At 40.4% G+C, this 23,016-nt stretch overlaps 1 protein-coding gene and 1 pseudogene across 1 annotated transcript in view; one reads left to right on the top strand and one right to left on the bottom strand.

Moving 5' to 3' along the window:
• Positions 1-4,914: 4,914 nt before the first annotated feature.
• Positions 4,915-14,045, bottom strand: LOC112262458 (annotated as a pseudogene).
• Positions 9,515-23,016, top strand: part of syne2b (spectrin repeat containing, nuclear envelope 2b) — a 144,586-nt gene continuing 131,084 nt past the window's right edge. Inside the window, 2 exon segments of the mRNA XM_042330006.1 lie at positions 9,515-9,663; positions 18,460-18,595. Of these exon segments, the coding sequence (XP_042185940.1) occupies positions 18,511-18,595 (85 nt within the window). The 5' untranslated portion in view covers positions 9,515-9,663; positions 18,460-18,510.

Here is a 23,016-nt window from a genome sequence, read left to right as displayed (position 1 = left end):
CTTTGCCAGAGACCACCTGGACAGGTTTGGACCTTTTTGGTCACACCGCTATGTTTGGCGAAAATCCAACACTGCCTACCACCAGAAGAACCTTATCCCAACAGTCAAGCATGGTGGTGGGAATGTCAAGATCTGGGGCTGCTTTTCCTCTGGACCTGGACGACTCCACATCATTAAGGGAACCATGAATTCTGAGGTATACCAGGAGATTCTTGAACGTCAGGCCATCAGTCAAGGAGCTGAAGCTGGGCCGAAAATGGGTCTTACAACAAGACAACGACCCAAAGCATTCAAGCAAATCTACCAAAGAATGGCTCAGGAGAAAGAAGATTTGTGTTTTGGATTGGCCAAGTCAAAATCCGGACCTAAATCCAAATCGAGATGCTGTGGCAGGACCTAAAGTGGGCAGTTCATGCCAGACACCCCTCAAACCTCACTACAATTGGCTGAGTTCTGTAATCAGAGACTGATTACTGGCTATAGGAGAAGTTTACTCCAAGTTATCGCTGCTAATGGAGGTTCCACAAGCTATTGACTGAAGGGGTTCTCATATTTTTACACACATCAAATCTGAGTTTCTGTTAAATAAACCACTTTTGTTAAAAAAAACTGTGAAAATATATATATTTTTTGTTTCTGTCATTTACTTGGAATGTCTATTACAAAATTGTTATATTTTATAACAAAATAATGACTAGCCCTATAGGGTTCGCATACTTTCAAGCAGCACTGTACAGCATATCCCCTATCACTGTCTGATTTCCTGTAGAGAGAGAGAGATTTTTTTTCAGAAGTATTTTAGCATTAATAGCATAACAGTTTCTTCTCGTGTCTATGCATCATTTAGGGACATGTTATGCACCGACCGTATGTTGCCATGATGTGTAAATAAGGCTTTTTAAGTTCACCCTGCTGCATGAACTAGATGTGCAGACTGACTGCAATGTGGTAAATAAAGTAGGGACGTCTGAGACAGACTGACAGCATGGCTTCTGGCACATAAAGTTTAATGCACACGAAGGTCCACTCCATCCAGTGACACACAGTTCCACGATCCCTACACATGGCACGAGACAGCCTCCACACAGTGACACAGTGTGTCACAAAGCCTGAACCAAGTTCTATTATTGAAGATGAGTTTGTTGAGCGCACCGTCACCACTAAAGGCTCATCTCAATAAAAATATGAAATACATTTATGAAAATGCATTTGTAAATCTGCAGCCTGAGGAGCAGTGTTATGACCCAGGGTACTGTGACTGCTGTATACACGTGCAACACTTGAGCTCTTGATCTGGGTCTGATTTCCCAAGATGGTGTCTCCACAGAGGCAGATCCGTTTCCCTGGCTGCCAGAACATCAAGCAGACAGAGCATGGGAGGCTTTAGTTCTTCTGTGGTGGGTGCCTGCCTGCCTCTCCTCAACTCAACTGCACTGCAGCACTGGGCTGGGCTGGCTTCTGTTTAAAACTCACCTCTTCTCAGCTAGCCTAGCCTGCTGCAACGTGGCTCCCTCTGTGGCACAGCTATTCCAACAGAGATACCTACCTGAGGTGTTTAGTACCAATGGGGATGTCTTCTGTCCATTTTACCACCACGTTCATGGTTATGAAGACGCATTGAATATCGCAAACTGTGATTTTCTGGGGATTGAGAACAGATTATTTCTCAATGGCACTCGTAAACTCACAGCAGAGTCTTATATAAAGTATGTATGTGTATGGTTCTTGCTCTAAGTCCACTGATGAATGCCTGTCTGCTACATAGGAATCTAGTACTACGTAATAGTACAGAGATAATTAGGATTCAGTCGAGGGATTTGTGCATATAAGTCATTCATACTGTAACACTCTTGTATACACCACATGCCATTTGAAAGTTTCTCTCAGATGACTTAAACGGACTTGATTTTCATGAAGGAACACAGGGAGGAGGAGCAGTGAGAAGGAGAGAGTTTCTTCTGGTTCTTCCTTTAGTCTTGATTTGACTAGTGACTGGGGAAAAAAGAGCCTGGCCAGTCTTCCCTTCATCACAGGGAGAGAACACATCACGTCTCAGTCTCAGACGCCTGAATATATAGCTGCACCCCCCCATCCCTCTCTCAGCTGACACTGCTCTCTCCTCTCTTCTATCTCTCCTTCTCACCCCGCACACTGGTCGCTCGCTTTCTCTCAATCCCTGTCCCTTTCTCCTTCGCTCTCTCTGTCCCCCTCTCTCTTCTTTCTCTCTCCTCTCTCTGAAGAACTTCAAGTGAAACTCACTGATTGTGTCTTGAGCATGCTAATATCTAGCCTCTCTCTCTCTCTCTGTTTGTGTTGACTGGATACCTCTCCATATGGCGACAGGACTGGTATGACTGGGAAGCATCTGGTCACACCTGGACTATAATTTCCAATGAATTTCTACTGGAATGTTACTGTTGTCTACCATTTGTTAAAGCAATGGCATTAATAAGTAGCATTGATGATTCCCACTATGGCTCATGTATTTGAACTTTTATTATTTTTTTTATTTTTTTTTACAGTTGCACACCTTAACTGTAGCGTCAGCTAAATAAAGTACTGTCTGGGGCTTTCTAGTCTATTTGTCAACTTTAAAATGTGCTTCTCTACAGGGGAGGAAATGTATTATTACTGGGAAATCTACAGAATGTCAGAATCACTTGTTCAATGTATTCCCTCTTTATACTTTCAGATGGCAAAGCAAACAAAGATTTATCCACTGATTTATGTATACACTAGATGAGATGGCTAAGCAGACAGATTTATCCACTGATTTATGTATACACTAGATGAGATGGCTAAGCAGACAAAGATTTATCCACTGGTTTATGTATACACTAGATGAGATGGCTATGCAGACAAAGATTTATCCACTGATTTATGTATACACTAGATGAGATGGCTATGCAGACAAAGATTTATCCACTGATTTATGTATACACTAGATGAGATGGCTAAGCAGAAATATTTACCTACTGATTTATGTATACACTAGATGAGGGTTAGAGGGTGCTGTGTTGAGGCCAATGTTTCTCCATCTTGACACTCCCCCACCATTGTAAAAAATATTTTGGAATAGAAGTGTATGCCACATTTATTATATTACAGACACCTTATTAATGCATACTTTTAAATTATATTATGTGAGGTAAACATAAAACAAAACAAAATATACAGTATTTAAAAAGAAAAAAATCCTTAAAGTATGATGTTTTGAGATTACTAATGTTACTAATGTCCCTACTACAACAACAAAAAATACTTAAATACAGTACATGTACTTTTGTCCTTGAAACATTTTATTGAAATACTGTAGAATTCCATTCATTCCTATAAAGGACTGTTCCAATATGTGTGCTGTGCTAATATGGCTGAACAGTGGTTTCAAAGCCTCTCAATGGCCAATACATAGCATCAGCAATCCAGGGTTTATATACATCATTGGTTGTATTGCAAAGTCCAATCTGTGATACCATATAGTAGTCAAATCTGAACTCCCAGAAATTAGATTTGCCAAGCTGATACTGTCTGTGTGTTATTAGTTATTTCTGTGTTGCGTGTGTGATTTGAATACTACTGGTCGGATACAGGGTTCTGATTCTAAGAGGAATCCGTGTAATCTGATGCAATCTTCTAGACCGAAACAGTCCAATTTAACCCATTTAAATTAATTAACATAAATTGTATTGAGGTACCTCAAACCTTTTTTGTTTTTAGGTTTTTTAGAAAGCGTTTTGAGATACTTTGTCAGACTTGATTTGGCAAGAGGTCTGCATTCCAATAATCTGTCCAATCAACTCCTGTGTTGTGATAAATCGTGTTGACTCTAGTAAGCTCATTAACGCTTGAGCTACAGTCCTTGTTCAGGCACAGGTAGGGTGCAATGAAGGGTTCTAATTGGAACTGCCAATTAAAACTGAGCAGGTTGACAGGAATTATCGTGGCTAATTTACCACCATTTGTGTGTATTGACACCAAGCCGAAGAGAAACAGTCCAAGAGAAATTAGCTTCTCAAGAGCTACTAAAAATAAAGCTGCAATTGATGACTCCTGTGGGAGTGTGAAAAGTAAGATGTAATGACTACTTTCTGTAATAGTTTTTGGTCACAGAGTCTGAACCCATTACCCTTGGTTAAGTGCTCTTCCTCTGAAACTGACATTCATCAATATACTGTAGGAGCATCATGCCATTGAATTGTCTTGAAATATTATTGATTGTGGCTAAATTTACTAATTTAAAGCATTTTAGGTGTACCTTCTCTTTGGTGTACTCTAAGTAAAGACATTGATCATCAGACCTAAGATCGACAAAGAAAAAGACCAAGCTCCCTTTCCACTCAGTAAGGACCACTATAGATCATCCATACCAAATACAGTATGTGGTAATTATTTTACAGCGGTCAGTTAGAGGTGGATTTGGGTTCAGCATGGCCTTTGCGAAGGCTATCAATGTTCATGTTTTTGTTATAATTTCCCTTTTGAGTGAAAATCTTATCACAGAATCTCAGCAGAGGAGGGGTTCACCATAATCTTCACCATCATAATCAACATCATCACCTTCATCCTTATCATCGTCATAATCATCATCTGTTCCTTCCTCTCAGATCCTGCCTCCCCTTTTTCCATTAGGACGTTGCAGTGTGGTGTGTTGCACCAGTGCCCCCCAAACCCCCCACACCTCCCCCTTCAGTCCTCCTGCCAGGAGCTGTTACAGGTCCCCCTTCCACCCTCCTCCCCTCTCCCCCTCCCTCCCCCGGCCAGAGGAGGAAGCGACGGTAATGTCAGAAACGATTAGAAAGACAGGGGCCGTTACAGCAGCTCTCAACAGGGCCACAGAACTGTGCTGTCTTGAGACACACAGCCAGGTCTTCTAATTTCGCCTATTTATGCTGTGTTTGACAGTGCTGTAGATTGTCAGTGAGTTTGATTAGGAGACCCAGGAAACATGGCCAGCTGACACAGAGACACAGGTCTGTTCACTGTTCCAGGTTAGGTGTACTGGGTCAAACATGTTGGCACTATGTCTTTTTTACCTTGTCCAGATTTACAGATGTGACATGGAGTCAAACAAGGATTAAAGATGGTAGAACTGTTGTTGGCTTTTCCATGGTAATTTATAACAGAGATCTCTTCATTTCCTCTCAATGATATTTTCCATTCTAAGATGGTGGAACTCTGTTGATCCTTTAATGTGGCCTTTTGGATGATCCTGGTGCCACAACATGAAAAGCCCAAAAGCAATAATCACAGAGAGACTGTACTATTAATATTAATATCTGGGGGAAGAGGGTGATAATGTCTGTGTTTATGTTTCGAGTCTTGAAGATTTTGTGATGAACCCAAGAGGCACTCTAAATGAGTCTGACACCCCTGACACCATAGGGTGTGTGTGTGTGTGTGTGTGTGTGTGTGTGTGTGTGTGTGTGTGTGTGTGTGTGTGTGTGTGTGTGTGTGTTGTTGTGTGTGTGTGTGTGTGTGTGTGTGTGTGTGTGTGTGTGTGTGTGTGTGTGTGTGTGTGTGTGTGTGTGTGTGTGTGTGTGTTTTTTTTTTGTTGTATTTTTTTAAAATTCGGATCCCCATTGGCTGTTGCCAAAGCAGTAGCTACTCGTCTTTGGGTCTTTCTTTGTGAGTGTGAGTGTGTGACACTGTGAGCGAGGGTGTGTGTGATGCTGTGAGTGTGTTTGACTGTCTAGGGAGTGCTCCACAGCCTCCTAAACCCCACCCACACAGTGAAGATGCTCCAAGCATGAGAGCTCAAACACAGCCCTGAAGCACCTTAGTGACACCGGTTATATAATGCTCCTTCTCATGCATATTCATAACGCTTAGAAAAACAAGTTTATATCCTCTATGAATGATTTCAAGTTCATTATCAACCACTATGCTTTGAATTTCTTGACTCTTTTTATTCTTCTCGTCTGCTTTTTCAGTAAAGAGAGCTGAGTGAGCTATATCTTATTGAAATAAACTATTCAGAGTCAGATTACATAATGTGTTAACATGTTTCAAGTTTTTCCAAGTTGCATAATGACTTGAAAAAGAAATAGAAAGGCGATTTATTCTATGGAGAGAATGGAAATGTCCAGCGCTGCTCTCCCTGTCCAGTTCTAGTGATGGCAGCAGTTAGACATAGGTGATACACTCAGTGGTGCTGGTCAGACACACTCCACAGCGGTGGTGTAAAGTACTTAAGTAAAAAATATTTAAAGTACTGCTTAAGTCGTTTTGGGGGGGTATCTGTACTTTACTATTTATATTTTTGACTACTTTTACTTCACTACATTGCTAAAGAAAATAATGTACTTTTTACTCCATACATTTTTCCTGACACCCAAAAGTACTTGTTACATTTTGAATGCTTAGCAGAACAGGAAAATGGAACAGGAAAATATTCACACACTTATCAAGAGAACATCCCTGGTCATCCCTACTGCCTCTGATCTGGTGGAATCACTAAACACATATGCTTCGTTTGTGAATTATTTCTGAGTGTTGGAGTATGCCCCTGGCTATCCATAAATTTAAAATACAAGAAAATTGTGTTTGCATAATATAAGGAATTTGAAATGATTTATACATTTACTTTTGATACTTAAGTATATTTTAGCAATTACATTTACTTTTGATACTTAAGTATATTTCAAAACAAATACTTTTAGACTTTAACTCAAGTAGTATTTTCTGGGTGACTTTTACTTGAGTCATTTTCTTTTAAGGTATCTTTACTTTTACTCAAGTATGACAATTAGGTACTTTTTCCACAACTGCTCCACAGTCACACCTCAGGGCTACAGGGTAGGTAGGTGTACATGCGGTCCATGTTGGCTGAGCAGGTAGGCAGCTGCACCGTCACCAGGTGTGTCTTGTTGTAGGTACACACACGATGGTAGGACTCTATGTAGGGAGGGTCCAGGACAGGCTTCTGAAGAGACACACACAGAGACCAGGTTAATTTTGATTAACATGTTTGTTCATTCAACAAGCTCCACAATTAAGTTACTCCATTGGAAGTACAGTTTATGAGAAATTAGTTTATAATATATTTGTTTATTACTTGCTTTATTTTGTCACTGGTCGATTTAGCCTTTAGCCGGGATACAGTGATGCATTGTTCTACAATAATCATCATACTGTAGTTTAGTACTCATAATTAAATAGTTTACAGAGTTTGCTGACATCTACTGATTTGTAACCGTTATCTGCAGTCAGACTGCATAGGACTCTCTCCTGCTCTCCGTCCTCACCTCCCAGGTCTCACAGCGCCCCCAGCAGGTGTCCGTGGTGATGTGCAGCCCACCACAGCCTGGTTTCCTGGCCCGGAAAGTAAACTCCGGACAGCACAGCCAATGAAGCGGGCAGGTTGACGGATGAAGCCTGAATTAGTGTAATGCCATGATGACAGCACAGCAGCACAGAACGCAACCTGCACAGACACCACAGGGTTATCTCTATTGCCTAACATTACACTCTCTCTATATCTCTATATCTTTTATCAAAGTTTTCAAATAGTCTGTGTATAGCAAGTTAATGTGGTGAGTATTGTTGTACTTTACTGTTGGTATTTTAATGAAAAATGTAAATAACTATTAAGCAAAATCTTAAAAAATGAAATATTCCAGAGATCTCTGATTGCGGACCCAAACTCCATAAAGAGTAAGTGTGACTGATCTAACTAAAGTGTTATAACTCACCACTGAGTACCTCTACTCTGGGTCATCTGGACTCACAACTGGTCTCACTGCAGTAGATCTCCACTGAAGAGGACTACCACTTGAACCTCTGAATCAGGAGCTGCAGTAACTCCGGTAGCTGTGATGTCTCTGACAGCACCTGCTAATGGATCCCAGGGAGGAACTTCCAGCTATTTATCCCAGAATGTCACGTCAATCAGGAGCCAGTCAGGGAATTAGTAACCTGACTGGCTCTTGCCAGAGAGTCAGGCTTCTGTCTGATCCCCCTTAGGCCTTTCTACCTCATCAGCCCAGTCACCTGTGAACTACAGGCCATTAGCCTGATTAGGGACTGTGGCTGCTTCTTTGTTCATAGCGATCCACATAGAAGAGGGGGGAAACACAATCATACCTGTAGATCTACACCCAGGCTAATTTAGCTGATGGACCTCAGGAGCTGTTCTTACACGTGAGATCCTTTCCCTGGACCTGCTAATTAACTTGTGTGTTCTTATCCATTTCAGTACAAGTCTGTAAATGTAATTACATTTTGTAAATATTAATTTATATTTTCACAGAGCACTTTACTGTAGCTCTAATTTGGATGTTTAGTGTGTGGAGCCCATGGAGACAGGAGTATTTTACGGTCTGGTCTGATATGTGTCAGCCACAGTAACGGAGATGAGAGCAGGGAGAGAGTGAGAGAGAGAGACGAGAAGACCTGACGGTTTATTTGGATGAGTAAATACTTCGCTCATCATGAAATGACCGTCTCCCTCAGGATAATGGGGATTGGAGCAGAAGAACTCAAGTACTTTACGAAATGAACCTCAACCTCCACCCAGTTATGGTTAGATTAGAGTAGCAGGGAGGGAGGATGAGTCAGGGATGACTCCACCTGATCTCAGTCATCTAAGCCCCCTCCTCACTTCCTGGATATCACATATTACCTGGCATTTTCTAAAGAGTTCTAAAGTTCAAGCCATGTTTTAAAGCTCAAATCAGGTCATCTCTGGCTCTGGTTAAGATGATAATACAGTGACCTCTTGTTCCTGCTGGCAGGACTGACTATTCCCATAAATCAAAGGACCTCATTCAACCATGGACGTTTAGTTAATGATACTGTATGAGTTGTGGGGTGGGGGAAAAAATTGCAATTCTCAAAAACTATACAATGATAATGGACTGGCTGCCTTTGCTGTTGTCAATAACTGTACAAAAGGCCAGGTGTATATTATGTTTATTTATTTTCTCAATTAAATCTGCAATAAATACTAATTTCATTACATGGCCCCAGCAGACAGCAGATCTTAAACTGGTGAGACAGTTTAACTTTTCACTCTGTTCCAGGCATACAGCAATTGATATGTAACACTGACACTCTAGTCTCTAGTCAGCTATAGAGACCCACTGGAGGAGGAGTGTTTATTTGCTAGTGTGACATTATTACGATTCCATCAAAGCCGTTAGTCTGGCAATAGTGTTGCTGAAGAACATGCCAGATTTAAAAAGGACACTCTAAACCTACCTATCCATAAGATCTGCGTTTGGTGAAGTGGATGGGTTCTTATATCAATATAATACATGACTTCTGAGATGTGATTTGAAGAAGAAGTTGTTCTTGCAGTGACTATCAGTGTTCATGTTGTTGTTCCACTGGTTACAATGGGATACACTTTTGTAGGCTATAGCCCCCAACCCCTACAGGTGTGACAAAATGGGGAGTATGTCCGACGTGACTGGTTGATATATTTAGCTGTCCGGACTCGGTCTGAAACCCACTCCTCGATCGGTAGAGCCCGCTTTACTCTCGGAGTTGTGTAGACATCTCCACATTTGCGCGTGGTGGGAGGGGTGTAACTGTGCTGGTGCTTCACAACTTGTACTGTACAGCGCACTCTGTTTTCCCTATTCCAATCAATGAGTATTGTTATTGTTGGACTTGTATCTGATTGCCAGACAACTGAAACACGTCTATTCAACTTTGTTACATGTAAGTAGACACCTTTTGGCGAATGAATGATAGTGGCTTTCAGTTTGGAAAGCGCAATATTACTTTACTTACTCTGAAGAAGCTTTTAATGTTTGATTTTAGGCCTATTGTTAGAATATTTGATACTCTATTCACCCCTCGACTTGTGTTCAGATGATCATATTAGCCAATATAGCATTTAATTAGCATATTTGAGTTTTGTTCCCCCCTCTCTTCATAAATCGTCTAGCCTATGATGAGTTTCTCATTAGGCAACTTCACCATATTTTGACAGAACTATAGGACGAGCTGCACGTCGACAGTATAGCCTTCATTATTAAAATTCTTCTGGTCCATACTTGTCTGCCCTCAAGGACTCTTGACATTACAAAACTTGCGTTTGAAGCGCACTAGAGCGGCACTGAACACGTGCCCACTGGTGCTCTATTTTAGGCAGTGACAAGTTCACGAAGTCGACACGTCTGTCGTGCTATCTAGCATTTCGCTAGTCAAAGTGCACGACATTTATTCTTAACTCGACCTATGTGAGGAATATTTTAAACTCTAATGGAAAAAACTATCCTCCCACTGGGCACGGACTTAATTTCAAAGTCTAGTTTGATTGACATTTGGTTGAGTTGTCAACTAACGTGAATTCAACGTGAAACCAACAACAAATGTCACCACGTCATTGGATTTAGGTTAAATGTTGGGTGAAAGAAAATACAACATTCCCTTATATTGATGACTTTTTGATAATCCAATCAGTTTTCCACATGGATTCAACTTCATCACATTGCATTTTGTTGTTTAAATTAGTGGAACATTTGATTGACCAGTTTTTGCCTAAAAACAAGCTTGTTTGATTATGTTTAACTGTTCTCCCAACAGTGTATGACTGCCATTTTTATGGGACACATTAAGTTTCATTCATGCAGCCAATTTGCAAGACAAGACCCTCTGATAGTTTCTTTATGAATGGAAATAATGCTACAGGTTATTTTTAGCTGTAAAAACATTATACAACTACTTGAATTAGCATGGACTCTTTTTCAATGTCGATGAAGTTCTTGCATTACTTACAATTGATCAAAGTTACTGCTTTGTTGCTGTTCTATTTGAGATCTTTGCATTTTACTTTTAAGTTGTTGATTCTTTTAAAAAATGGTTTAAAAAAATGGTTTCCCCATAGGAGAACCCTTTTTGGTTCCAGCCAGGTAAAACCATTTTTTGTTCTAGGTAGAACGCTTTTGGGTTCCGTGTTGAACTCTGTGGAAAGAGTTCTACATGGAACCCAAAATGGTTAGACTCGGAACCAAGAAGGGTTCTTCAAAGGGTTCTCCTATGGGGACAGCCAAATAACCCTTCTAGTTTCTAGATGGCAGTTTCTTTTCTAAGAGTGGCCACTGGTTCTCCTGAGCACATACCATAACATTAGGTCAGGGAAATGATAGTCGTGATTGATGTTGGATTGACTTGAGTTAGACCCAGAAAGTAGATGCTGTGAAAAGTCAGATGTCTGGCAAAGTTTACAATAACTTTACTTGTATTAAACTTTGCCTTGAACCGATCAGAGAGACCAAATATTTCAGATTGAATAAATTCACAGAGATAGCCTAATCTGTCAGTTAGTTTTTACAAGGTGGAAGTTGATTTGTAAAACTTTTTCTTAGTATAATTTCCCTCATGTTAATGTCCTCATGTCCATTTTGTCAACCATAGAATCTGCTTGGACCTGAATGCTCATTAAATGATTATCTGACATGTAAAATCATGCTTCCTGGTTTATGGAACCGATGAATGAAAGCTACAACCAGAGGGAGATATACAGCACAAGCCCAGTCAAGTAATTGGTCTCTTTTGTCAATAACAATGTCTCTGCACAGCATATTGGATGTTAAATACTAACAATGAAAGGCAGAACGGATCAGAGCAGTATGACTTAGTCATTATGAGTGGGAGTCATGTCCTTGACCCTATTTGCCAATCTGTTCCCGTGAGACCTGGGCTAGACTGGCTGAGTGGTTCTGATATGGGGAGGCCTGTCTGTCTGTCCTCTGCCTCCTCTGAGTCGGCAGATTAAAGAAAACAATGCCCTCTCTCTGTTGAACACTCATGTCTCTCCACAGGCTTACACAGGATACTGCATATGCCCCAAACTGCCCTTCCCAGTGTCCCTTTCTTTAAATGAAACAGGAGACTATTTTTCCTCACCCTCATCTCTCCCCATTTGTGTCACGTGTGTGTCAGAATGCTTGGCTGGATGGGTGGAACTAGCCCAACACACTACTGATTTATTACCCCTGTTCAAACATGACAAAAGGTCTGTGTGCCCTCAAGTCTTGACAGCATTAAAGCCACACTGTAGTTTTTTGTTGCCAATTACATACACAGGCTGAAACCAAACAAATGCGCCAGCAAAACAAATATTGTTAAATTTATGCAAAAGAGGACACCAGCACCTCTTTGATATATCCCTTGCATAGGCCCTTCCCCTCAGGCCTCCAAAAACAAAACAAAGAAGTGTTAGGCCTATACTGTTGACGGAAATAGAAGGTATGGTGCGTAAACCCTCCACCTCGTTGTCCAGCCATGGAGTCGTTAGGTGAATGGACTGGACATGTGTTCCAGTGGACAAACAGACGGTGCTATCTGTCTATGTCATATGTCTGAAGCCTGTGTTATGGTGTTATTGCCTCCCCCCCTGGTCTTTTTCCAGTGCATTGTTACAGTATGTGTTTTTGACCCCCACTGTATCCACAATTAGAGCAACCCTGTATGACTTTGTCTCAGGGACACAATCTCTGTCCCCCCCTCTCTCTCCAGCTGACATGAACCTTTGGATAGCACAGATGCCACACTGAGGATAGCGACAACACAGTTTAGGACTATGATTGAATTGAGTTGCTTCTCAGTCCTGACACTACGGTCTTTCCACGAAATGAGTGCCTTTTGTGTCCCTTTGTAATTTAAATAAATATTACATATGATATTAACTCAATCCTGTTATATTAAATAAAGTACCCTTTAATACAGACCACGTGTAGAATTCAATCAAATGATTTTTATTGTGAATAAAAACTTACTAATGTGCCAAAAAAACAAACAATTACTTGTCCCTCTGTGCACCTTCTGTAACTTCTAGGACCATTTAACCCCAAAATATCTTCCAAGTTCTCTCCATCATTCTAAAGCCCTAGTTATTTTGTTGCTTTGACAGTCATTTCTGAAGATTATTTATTTACAATTTTTGTGATTTTTCATTTTTCAAGGTCAACCCTGTTATTTGAACTTAGCTCTTGTTTTAATATATATATACAGTATGTTTTTTTAATAACTTCTATTTTAATAGTCAAATCATTGTGTAAAATCAGGTCGAGCATAGTATACATTTTTAACCTCTTGAGATGGGGAAACAGTTTTTTATTAAGTTTAACATGTGCTCTTTATGACAATGTTAAAATTAGGTAAAATCAACTGTTCTTTTTTTGGGATCAAGTTACACTTCTCATAAGGGACCAAATTGGCAAAATGATCCATTAGCAGTGGTGGATAAGGCCTCGCCTCGTGTTTATGCATTTTAAAGTTCACCCTGTGTTTATTGCCATTATTCTCTGTATAAGTTATATAGGGAGAGGTGAAGAGCTGTAGGTTAAGACTCTTATTGTGTATTGAGTATTTTGACCACAGTCACCTGTTGCCTTTTCATAGATGTCAGTCAAGTTTGATAATTGAGAGAGAGCAAAGAGAGTGGAGCGAGCAGAGAAATTAAGCAGACATCTTTAAAGGTCACACATATTTCCTATCACTTATTTGCATCCTTGAGCTACATGAAACAAGACAAAACAGAACTTCCCTGACCCCCACCAGAGACAGAACTTAAACTGATAGAAGCAATCATGGCTTGAGACTCAGGTTAGGACAAATTGTGAATAATTATTAAATATTAAAGCATTCGATCTCTCACTAAAGGCTTCAGTCATACAAAAGTTATACTTAAATCTGAACTGGTGTCAATGGTGTATTGGAGGTGAAGTCAGGTGCAGGAGAGCAGAGTATAATGAACAGGCGCACTTATATTATAGTTCCAAAAACGAGAGCACTACATAAATCAAACGCGCTAAAAAACGGAACATAAAAGTAAAGCGCGTAAACTAAACTACACCACATAACATGAAACAATTACGCACAAAACATGATGGGAACCAGAGGGTTAAATACAAGTAGATTGATTGGGGAAATGAATACCAGGTGTGTATGGAAACAAGACAAGACAAATTGATATATGAAAACGGGAGCGGCGATGGCTAGAAAGCCGGTGACGTCGATCGCCGAACGCCGAACGCCGCCCGAAGTCGTGACAACTGGTTCTCTAGCAGATTAGTAAGAATTTCTCACCCCATGTTCAATAATGGCCTTTTTCCGTTTATTTAGATTACAACCTCTCACTTTCGGTTATTTGAAAATGAAATCAAAATATTAAATTCACACAGGACACCGAATAAGGCAGGAGAAATACTCCAGATATAACAGACTGACCCCAGCCCCACGACACATAAACTATTGCAGCATAACCAACTAATTGCAGCATTACCTCAAAAATGGAAGAGGCAAGTGGAAGAGGGATAAAGTAAGGAACTTGCCTGAAAGCCCTGCATTAAGAAAATTGCAATAAATAAAACAAATCTACCAGTTTAATTTAAGGACCCGAAAAATGACAGCTGTGTCATAGATTGCTAAAATAATGTAGTTGTGAAGATATTTTGATGTACTGATTCCATGGCACATGGTTTATGAACTGATACGCAAAATGACACCTGATTCAAAAACGTATAATATTAAAGTTGATCTACCCCCTAAAAAAATCTAATAAAAATACATGTTTGGCAAAATGTTGGATTATGCAGTCTGCTGGTGTTCTCCATGTTGTGATTTCTGTCTTCACCCTGGTGAGTGGTAGGGTTGCAACAGTCATAACAAGATATAACTGGGGAACAAGGTATAACTGGGGAACACGGTGACGGTGACTTACAGGCTTTAAGTGTGAATACATGGATCGGTATGCTATTGCTACTACTGAGTGAATTTCAGTGTGTGCATCTCATTGACTGTTCTTGTGTAAAGGGTATTGCATTAAATTGAAGGTGTCACTCATAAACAATAAACTGAACAGAAGCAATAAATATTCTCTACACTCCTTATGTCAGCTTTATGTCAGTGTTATGTCAGCGTTATGTCAGTGTTATGTCAGTGTTATGTCAGTGTTATATCAGTGTTATATCAGTGTTATGTCAGTGTTATATCAGTGTTATGTCAGTGTTATATCAGTGTTATGTCAGTGTTATATCAGTGTTATGTCAGTGTTATGTCAGTGTTATGTCAGTGTTATGTCAGTGTTATATCAGTGTTAAGCCAGTGTTATGTCAGTGTTATATCAGTGTTATATCAGTGTTATATCAGTGTTATGTCAGTGTTATATCAGTGTTATGTCAGTGTTATATCAGTGTTATGTCAGTGTTATATCAGTGTTATGTCAGTGTTATGTCAGTGTTATGTCAGTGTTATATCAGTGTTATATCAGTGTTATGTCAGTGTTATGTCAGCGTTATGTCAGCGTTATGTCAGTGTTATGTCAGTGTTATGTCAGCGTTATGTTAGTGTTATGTCAGTGTTATATCAGTGTTATATCAGTGTTATGTCAGTGTTAAGCCAGTGTTATATCAGTGTTATGTCAGTGTTATGTCAGTGTTATGTCAGTGTTATGTCAGTGTTATATCAGTGTTATGTCAGTGTTATATCAGTGTTAAGCCAGTGTTATGTCAGTGTTATATCAGTGTTATATCAGTGTTATGTCAGTGTTATATCAGTGTTATGTCAGTGTTATATCAGTGTTATGTCAGTGTTATATCAGTGTTATGTCAGTGTTATATCAGTGTTATGTCAGTGTTATGTCAGCGTTATGTCAGCGTTATGTCAGTGTTATGTCAGTGTTATGTCAGCGTTATGTTAGTGTTATGTCAGTGTTATATCAGTGTTATATCAGTGTTATGGCAGTGTTAAGCCAGTGTTATGTCAGTGTTAAGCCAGTGTTATGTCAGTGTTATGTCAGTGTTATGTCAGTGTTATGTCAGCGTTATGTCAGTGTTATATCAGCGTTATGTCAGTGTTATGTCAGCTTATGTCAGTGTTATGTCAGTGTTATGTCAGCATTATGTCAGTGTTATGTCAGTGTTATGCGTTATGTCAGTGTTATATCAGTGTTATGTCAGTGTTATGTCAGCATTATGTCAGTGTTATGTCAGCGTTATGTCAGTGTTATGTCAGTGTTATGTCAGCGTTATGTCAGTGTTATATCAGCGTTATGTCAGTGTTATGTCAGCTTATGTCAGTGTTATGTCAGTGTTATGTCAGCATTATGTCAGTGTTATGTCAGCGTTATGTCAGTGTTATGTCAGTGTTATGTCAGCGTTATGTCAGTGTTATGTCAGTGTTATATCAGTGTTATATCAGTGTTATGTCAGTGTTAAGCCAGTGTTATGTCAGTGTTATGTCAGTGTTATGTCAGTGTTATGTCAGTGTTAAGCCAGTGTTATGTCAGTGTTAAGCCAGTGTTATGTCAGTGTTAAGCCAGTGTTATGTCAGTGTTATGTCAGTGTTATATCAGTGTTATGTCAGTGTTATATCAGTGTTATGTCAGTGTTATATCAGTGTTATGTCAGTGTTATATCAGTGTTATGTCAATGTTATGTCAGTGTTATGTCAGTGTTATGTCAGTGTTATGTCAGTGTTATATCAGTGTTATGTCAGTGTTATGTCAGTGTTAAGCCAGTGTTATGTCAGTGTTATATCAGTGTTATGTCAGTGTTATATCAGTGTTATGTCAGTGTTATATCAGTGTTATGTCAGTGTTATGTCAGTGTTATGTCAGTGTTATGTCAGTGTTATATCAGTGTTAAGCCAGTGTTATGTCAGTGTTATATCAGTGTTATATCAGTGTTATATCAGTGTTATGTCAGTGTTATATCAGTGTTATGTCAGTGTTATATCAGTGTTATGTCAGTGTTATGTCAGTGTTATGTCAGTGTTATATCAGTGTTATATCAGTGTTATGTCAGTGTTATGTCAGCGTTATGTCAGCGTTATGTCAGTGTTATGTCAGTGTTATGTCAGCGTTATGTTAGTGTTATGTCAGTGTTATATCAGTGTTATATCAGTGTTATGGCAGTGTTAAGCCAGTGTTATATCAGTGTTATGTCAGTGTTATGTCAGTGTTATGTCAGTGTTATGTCAGTGTTATATCAGTGTTATGTCAGTGTTATATCAGTGTTAAGCCAGTGTTATGTCAGTGTTATATCAGTGTTATATCAGTGTTATGTCAGTGTTATATCAGTGTTATGTCAGTGTTAAGCCAGTGTTATGTCAGTGTTATGTCAGTGTTAAGCCAGTGTTATGTCAGTGTTATGTCAGTGTTATGTCAGTGTTATATCAGTGTTATGTCAGTGTTATATCAGTGTTATATCAGTGTTATATCAGTGTTATGTCAGTGTTAAGCCAGTGTTAAGCCAGTGTTATGTCAGTGTTATGTCAGTGTTATGTCAGTGTTAAGCCAGTGTTATGTCAGTGTTATGTCAGTGTTAAGCCAGTGTTATGTCAGTGTTAAGCCAGTGTTATGTCAGTGTTATGTCAGTGTTATGTCAGTGTTATGTCAGTGTTATGTCAGCGTTATGTCAGTGTTATATCAGCGTTATGTCAGTGTTATGTCAGCTTATGTCAGTGTTATGTCAGTGTTATGTCAGCATTATGTCAGTTTTATGTCAGCGTTATGTCAGTGTTATGTCAGTGTTATGTCAGCGTTATGTCAGTGTTATATCAGTGTTATGTCAGTGTTATGTCAGCATTATGTCAGTGTTATGTCAGCGTTATGTCAGTGTTATGTCAGCGTTATGTCAGTGTTATATCAGCGTTATGTCAGTGTTATGTCAGCTTATGTCAGTGTTATGTCAGTGTTATGTCAGCATTATGTCAGTGTTATGTCAGCGTTATGTCAGTGTTATGTCAGTGTTAAGCCAGTGTTATGTCAGTGTTAAGCCAGTGTTATGTCAGTGTTAAGCCAGTGTTATGTCAGTGTTATGTCAGTGTTATATCAGTGTTATGTCAGTGTTATATCAGTGTTATGTCAGTGTTATATCAGTGTTATGTCAGTGTTATATCAGTGTTATGTCAATGTTATGTCAGTGTTATGTCAGTGTTATGTCAGTGTTATGTCAGTGTTATATCAGTGTTATGTCAGTGTTATGTCAGTGTTAAGCCAGTGTTATGTCAGTGTTAAGCCAGTGTTATGTCGGTGTTATGTCAGTGTTAAGCCAGTGTTATGTCAGTGTTATGTCAGTGTTATGTCAGTGTTAAGCCAGTGTTATGTCGGTGTTATGTCAGTGTTAAGCCAGTGTTATGTCAGTGTTATGTCAGTGTTAAGCCAGTGTTATGTCAGTGTTATGTCAGTGTTATGTCAGTGTTATGTCAGTGTTAAGCCAGTGTTATGTCAGTGTAATTCAGTGTTATATCAGTGTTATGTCAGTGTTATGTCAGTGTTAAGCCAGTGTTATGTCAGTGTAATTCAGTGTTATGTCAGTGTTATATCAGTGTTATGTCAGTGTTATATCAGTGTTATGTCAGTGTTATATCAGTGTTATATCAGTGTTATGTCAGTGTAATTCAGTGTGTGCCAAATGTAACATGTAAATATGATCCTATACCGCACGTGTTTCAAACAGGAGATTGACGTATATGTGTGTCATGTTTGTCTTTGTTAATCTCCAGAAAGGTGCCATGCCGTTGGGGGTCCGTGGATGAGCCCCCCTTTCAGGAAGCATGGCGTCGCCAGGAGACAGAGATGCACTGGTGGAGAGGGGATACATCCCCCTGGACATTGACAATGTCCACATGCTTCTGCAGGGTCAGTGACTCTCTGTGTGCCTTCCTCTTTCTCTCTTTCTCCCTGATCCTCTTTCTCTCTTTCTCCCTGATTCTCTTTCTCTCTTTCTCCCTGATCCTCCTTCTCTCTTCCTCCCTGATTCTCTGTCCCTCTTTTTGCCTTTCTACTCTACTCCCCCTTGACTCTGTGTTCCTTTTGTTGTTTAAACAATAAAGTTGATGTAGTGTTGGAAAGCAGCTTTGTGGACATATTGTACATGAGGAGAAAACAATCTAGTTATTCATGTCTTAATATTTGAGCTGACGTGTTTTAGTTTCTGAGGCAACCTAATATTCATCATAATAATAAGGATTTTCTCACACCCAGGGGAAATTTCACAATCGTATTAACTTCACTCACTCCAACCTGTGCCTGTTCGGTCCTGTTTTGGCTCAAAGTAGTCACTTTGGGATGTGTTGTGTTTACTGTTGAAATGTAAACCCAATGAGATATGAGTCATATGTCAAACTGTCATCCAAAGGGGATGGAATTCAGTAGTGGGTCGTGAAATGTCATGTTGCATGCCTATGAAGCCACTGTCTCCTAGGCATCTCACAGTTTTACATACAATAGCAGAGACTATTCACTTTGTGGTTTGAATTACTATATATGACCTGTGCTTTTGTTTCCTCATCTTTTCCTGTAAGGGTTTTTCTCTATTTGGTTGCTAGTAGAGAACATTTGTTGATTAGCTATCAGTTTTCATTGGCAGAGGAGAGGGTAATCGAGAGGTTGATTTGGTCTCCTCTGTTGACCTTGGGCATGGCACAGAGGCTTCTCGTCTTGTATGTTGGCACTGTATACAGGTATTCTTCCTAGGGGGATAAATATGACACTGCCTCTCTGACTATCTGCCTTGTCCCTGTCCTCATGCCCCTTCTCTCTCTCTCTCTCTCTCTCTCTCTCTCTCTCTCTCTGTCTGTCTGTCTGTCTGTCTGTCTGTCTGTCTGTCTGTCTGTCTGTCTGTCTGTCTGTCTGTCTGTCTGTCTGTCTGTCTGTCTGTCTGTCTGTCTGTCTCTCTCTCCCCACTTTCTTTCTCCTTTTACTTTTACTTGTGTGTTGAGTGCAATTATAGAGAGGCCATCAGCAGTACTATTTCAGACCCACGACTGTTGCTCTGTTAACCTTATTTAGAAACAACTGTTTCTGGATCTATTTTTCACAGCTATGCAATTACCAGATGATGCAATGTACTGTGAGGGGTGATGTATGCTTATTGCCCCACTGACAAGGCAGCTTGTAAAATAATGGTCTGAACGTCTGTTTTTCTTTGCATATTTGGAGTCGTAGCGATACAAGAATGCAGCTAAATATAGTTCACATGTTCACAACTCACTGATATTCTCACACATTTCTCGTTAGGCCGTGGTCAATTCCTAGACCTAGAACAGGATTAGGACATTTCCTAGAAAGTAATAGAAATCCAAGCTGGGAAAAATATGCAGACTATAATGTTTTCCGTTTCCCCTCCCTGTGGAACTTTGAGGGACAAGGAGAGTCCTGATGGATGAACACTATTTACATTTAGCTGCAGTGTGATGGGATCTTACTCTTAAATCTCTTCACGTTTTGTTATACATACATGTACTGTATGTACAGTGGCAGTAGAACGGGAAGCACTTCCCCTCCTTAGAATGTGAGCGACTAGTTGAGTTAGAAGAGGTTCTCCACTGTTTGCTTAGCTCTCCCACTCTCAGACTGTAGGCAACAACAGCTTTCATCACAGACTGTCCCATGTCCAGGGATATCTAGAGATACACATAATGGATGTTGTATCATCAGATAGATAAAATCATTAATGATCTAAAGCAGGTAATGCAGCACCCCTCTTTGATGGACTCTTCTCTTTTGTGATGGCACTTGGAGGATGACTTGAGGAGCGGGTTTTGTTTGGGCAGGCGGGACCAAATCCATCACGCCTTAACTTTTTGGATGGGTGGAGCTGAGGTGATACCATTCACCTGCCTCCCCAGGAGGTGCAGCACAGCAGGCTGGCAGGGTGATTGGTGGTTATACAGAATCCACTCACCAACGAACTTCGCATTCCATTGATACATTTCCCATTGGATCCCATAGCTGCTTGTCGTTGCTCTTGTAGAATACCTCACATCTCAGACAAAGGATGTTATCTTGTGTATGCAAACCATGCTTATACAGCAGCAGAAAGAAGAGGTTTAGCTTCTTTGTTCAATTTTCTATTTTTTTCTTGTCTGATGCAGCACTGCTGTTCACATCATGAGTGAGTACATTGACATTAGTTTGTATGGCTGTTACATTTCTGAAATCTGTGATTTCTGGGGGTTGAACTTTTCTCGAGCAAAGAGCAAATAATGTATTGGAAAACAGAATATATTAGTCTACTTGTTACAACTGTCATACTTCAACATAATGCTTTGTCAGCTGTTCATTTGACCAAATACCTGACCTTGTCAGATGAGACTGGTTCTCAGGCCAGATCAGGTCTCTTTCTCACTTTGTTGTGATTGTGTGTCAAATATCAATTCCTTTATGACCGCCAAATTACAGTTTTATGACCGCCAAATTACAGTTTAAAATGACATTTTCTTCAGAACATACACTACCATGCAAAAGTTTGGGGTGACTTATAAATTTTCTTGTTTTGAAAGAAAAGCACATTTTTTTTGTCCATTAAAATACCATCAAATTGATCAGGAATACTACAGTGTAGACATTGTTAATGTTGTAAATGACCATTGTTGCTGGAAACAGGTTACTTTTTTATGGAATATCTACATTGCTGTACAGTGGCCTATTATCAGCAACCATCACTCCTGTGTTCCAATGGCACGTTGTGTTAGCTAATCCAAGTTTATCATTTTAAAAGGCTAATTGATCATTAGAAAACCCTTTTGCAATTATGTTAGCACAGCTGAAAACGATGTTCTGATCAAAGAATCAATAAAACTGGCCATCTTTAGACTAGTTGAGTATCTGGAGCGTCAGCATTTGTGGGTTCAATTACAGGCTCAAAATGGCCAGAAACAAAGAACTGTCTTCTGAAACTCGTCAGTCTATTCTTGTTCTGAGAAATGAAGGCTATTCCATGTGAGAAATTGCAAAGAAATTGAAGATCTTGTACAACGCTGTGTACTACTCCCTTCACAGAACAGCGCAAACTAGCTCTAACCAAAATTTAAAGAGGAGTGGGAGGCCACGGGGTGCAACTGAACAAGAGGACAAGTACATTAGAGTGTCTAGTTTGAGAAACAGACGCCTCACAAGTCCTCAACTGGCAGCTTCAATAAATAGTACCCGCAAAACACCAGTCTCAACAGTGAAGACTCCGGGATGCTGGCCTTCTAGGCAGAGTTGCAAAGAAAAAGCCATATCGCAGACTGGCCAATAAAAAGAAAAGATTAAGATTAAGGCTTTCCTCTGACACTGCCTATTATTTAGGTCCTGGATTGCAGGAAGCTTGGCCTCAGTGATGTACTGGGCTGTTCGCACTACCCTCTGTAGCGCCAGGCGGTGATGCAACCGGTCGGGATGCTCTCGATGGTGCAGCTGTAGAACCTTTTGAGGATCTGGGGGCCCATGCCAAATCTTGTCAGTCTCCTGAGGGGAAAAAGGTTTTGTCGTGCCCTCTTCACGACTGTCTTGGTATGTTTGGACCATGATAGTTCATTGGTGATGTGGACACTAAGGAACTTGAAACTCTTGACCCGCTCCACTATAGCCTCGTCAATGTTAATGGGGACCTGTTCGGCCCGCCTTTTCCTGTAGTCCATGATCAGCTCCTTCGTCTTGCTCACATTGAGGGAGAGGTTGTTGTCCTGGCACCACTCCAGTTCTCTGACCTCCTCCCTATAGGCCGTCTCATCGTTGTCTGTGATCAGGCCTACCACTGTTGTGTCATCAGCAAACTTAATGATGGTGTTGGAGTCGTGTTTGGCCACCCAGTCGTGGGTGAACAGGGAATACAGGAGGGGACTAAGTATGCACCCCTAAGGGGCCCCAGTGTTAAGGGTTAGCGTGGCGGACATGTTGTTGCCTACTCTTACCACCTGGGGGAGGCCCATCAAGAAGTCGAGGATCCAGTTGCAGAGGGAGGTGTTTAGTCCCAGAGTCCTTAGCTTAGTGATGAGCTTCGTGGGCACTATGGTATTGAACGCTGAGCTGTAGTCAATGAACAGCATTCTCACATAGGTGTTGCTTTTGTTGAGGTGAGAAAGGACGGTGTGGAGTGCGATTGCGTCATCTGTGGATCTGTTGGGGAGCATGTGTTGCATGTGAATTGGAGTGGGTCTAGGGTGTCCGGGAGGATGCTGTTGATGTGAGCCATGACCAGCCTTTCAAAGCACTTTATGGCTACCGAAATGAGTGCCACAAGGCGGTAATCATTTAGGCAGGTTCCCTTCGCTTCCTTGGGCACAGGGACTATG

Source organism: Oncorhynchus tshawytscha, linkage group LG11 (assembly GCF_018296145.1).
Source record: "Oncorhynchus tshawytscha isolate Ot180627B linkage group LG11, Otsh_v2.0, whole genome shotgun sequence".
NCBI classification, from domain to species: domain Eukaryota; kingdom Metazoa; phylum Chordata; class Actinopteri; order Salmoniformes; family Salmonidae; genus Oncorhynchus; species Oncorhynchus tshawytscha.
The sequence above is the reverse complement of the archived record's forward strand: the minus strand, read 5'-3'. Positions and strand labels throughout refer to the sequence as shown.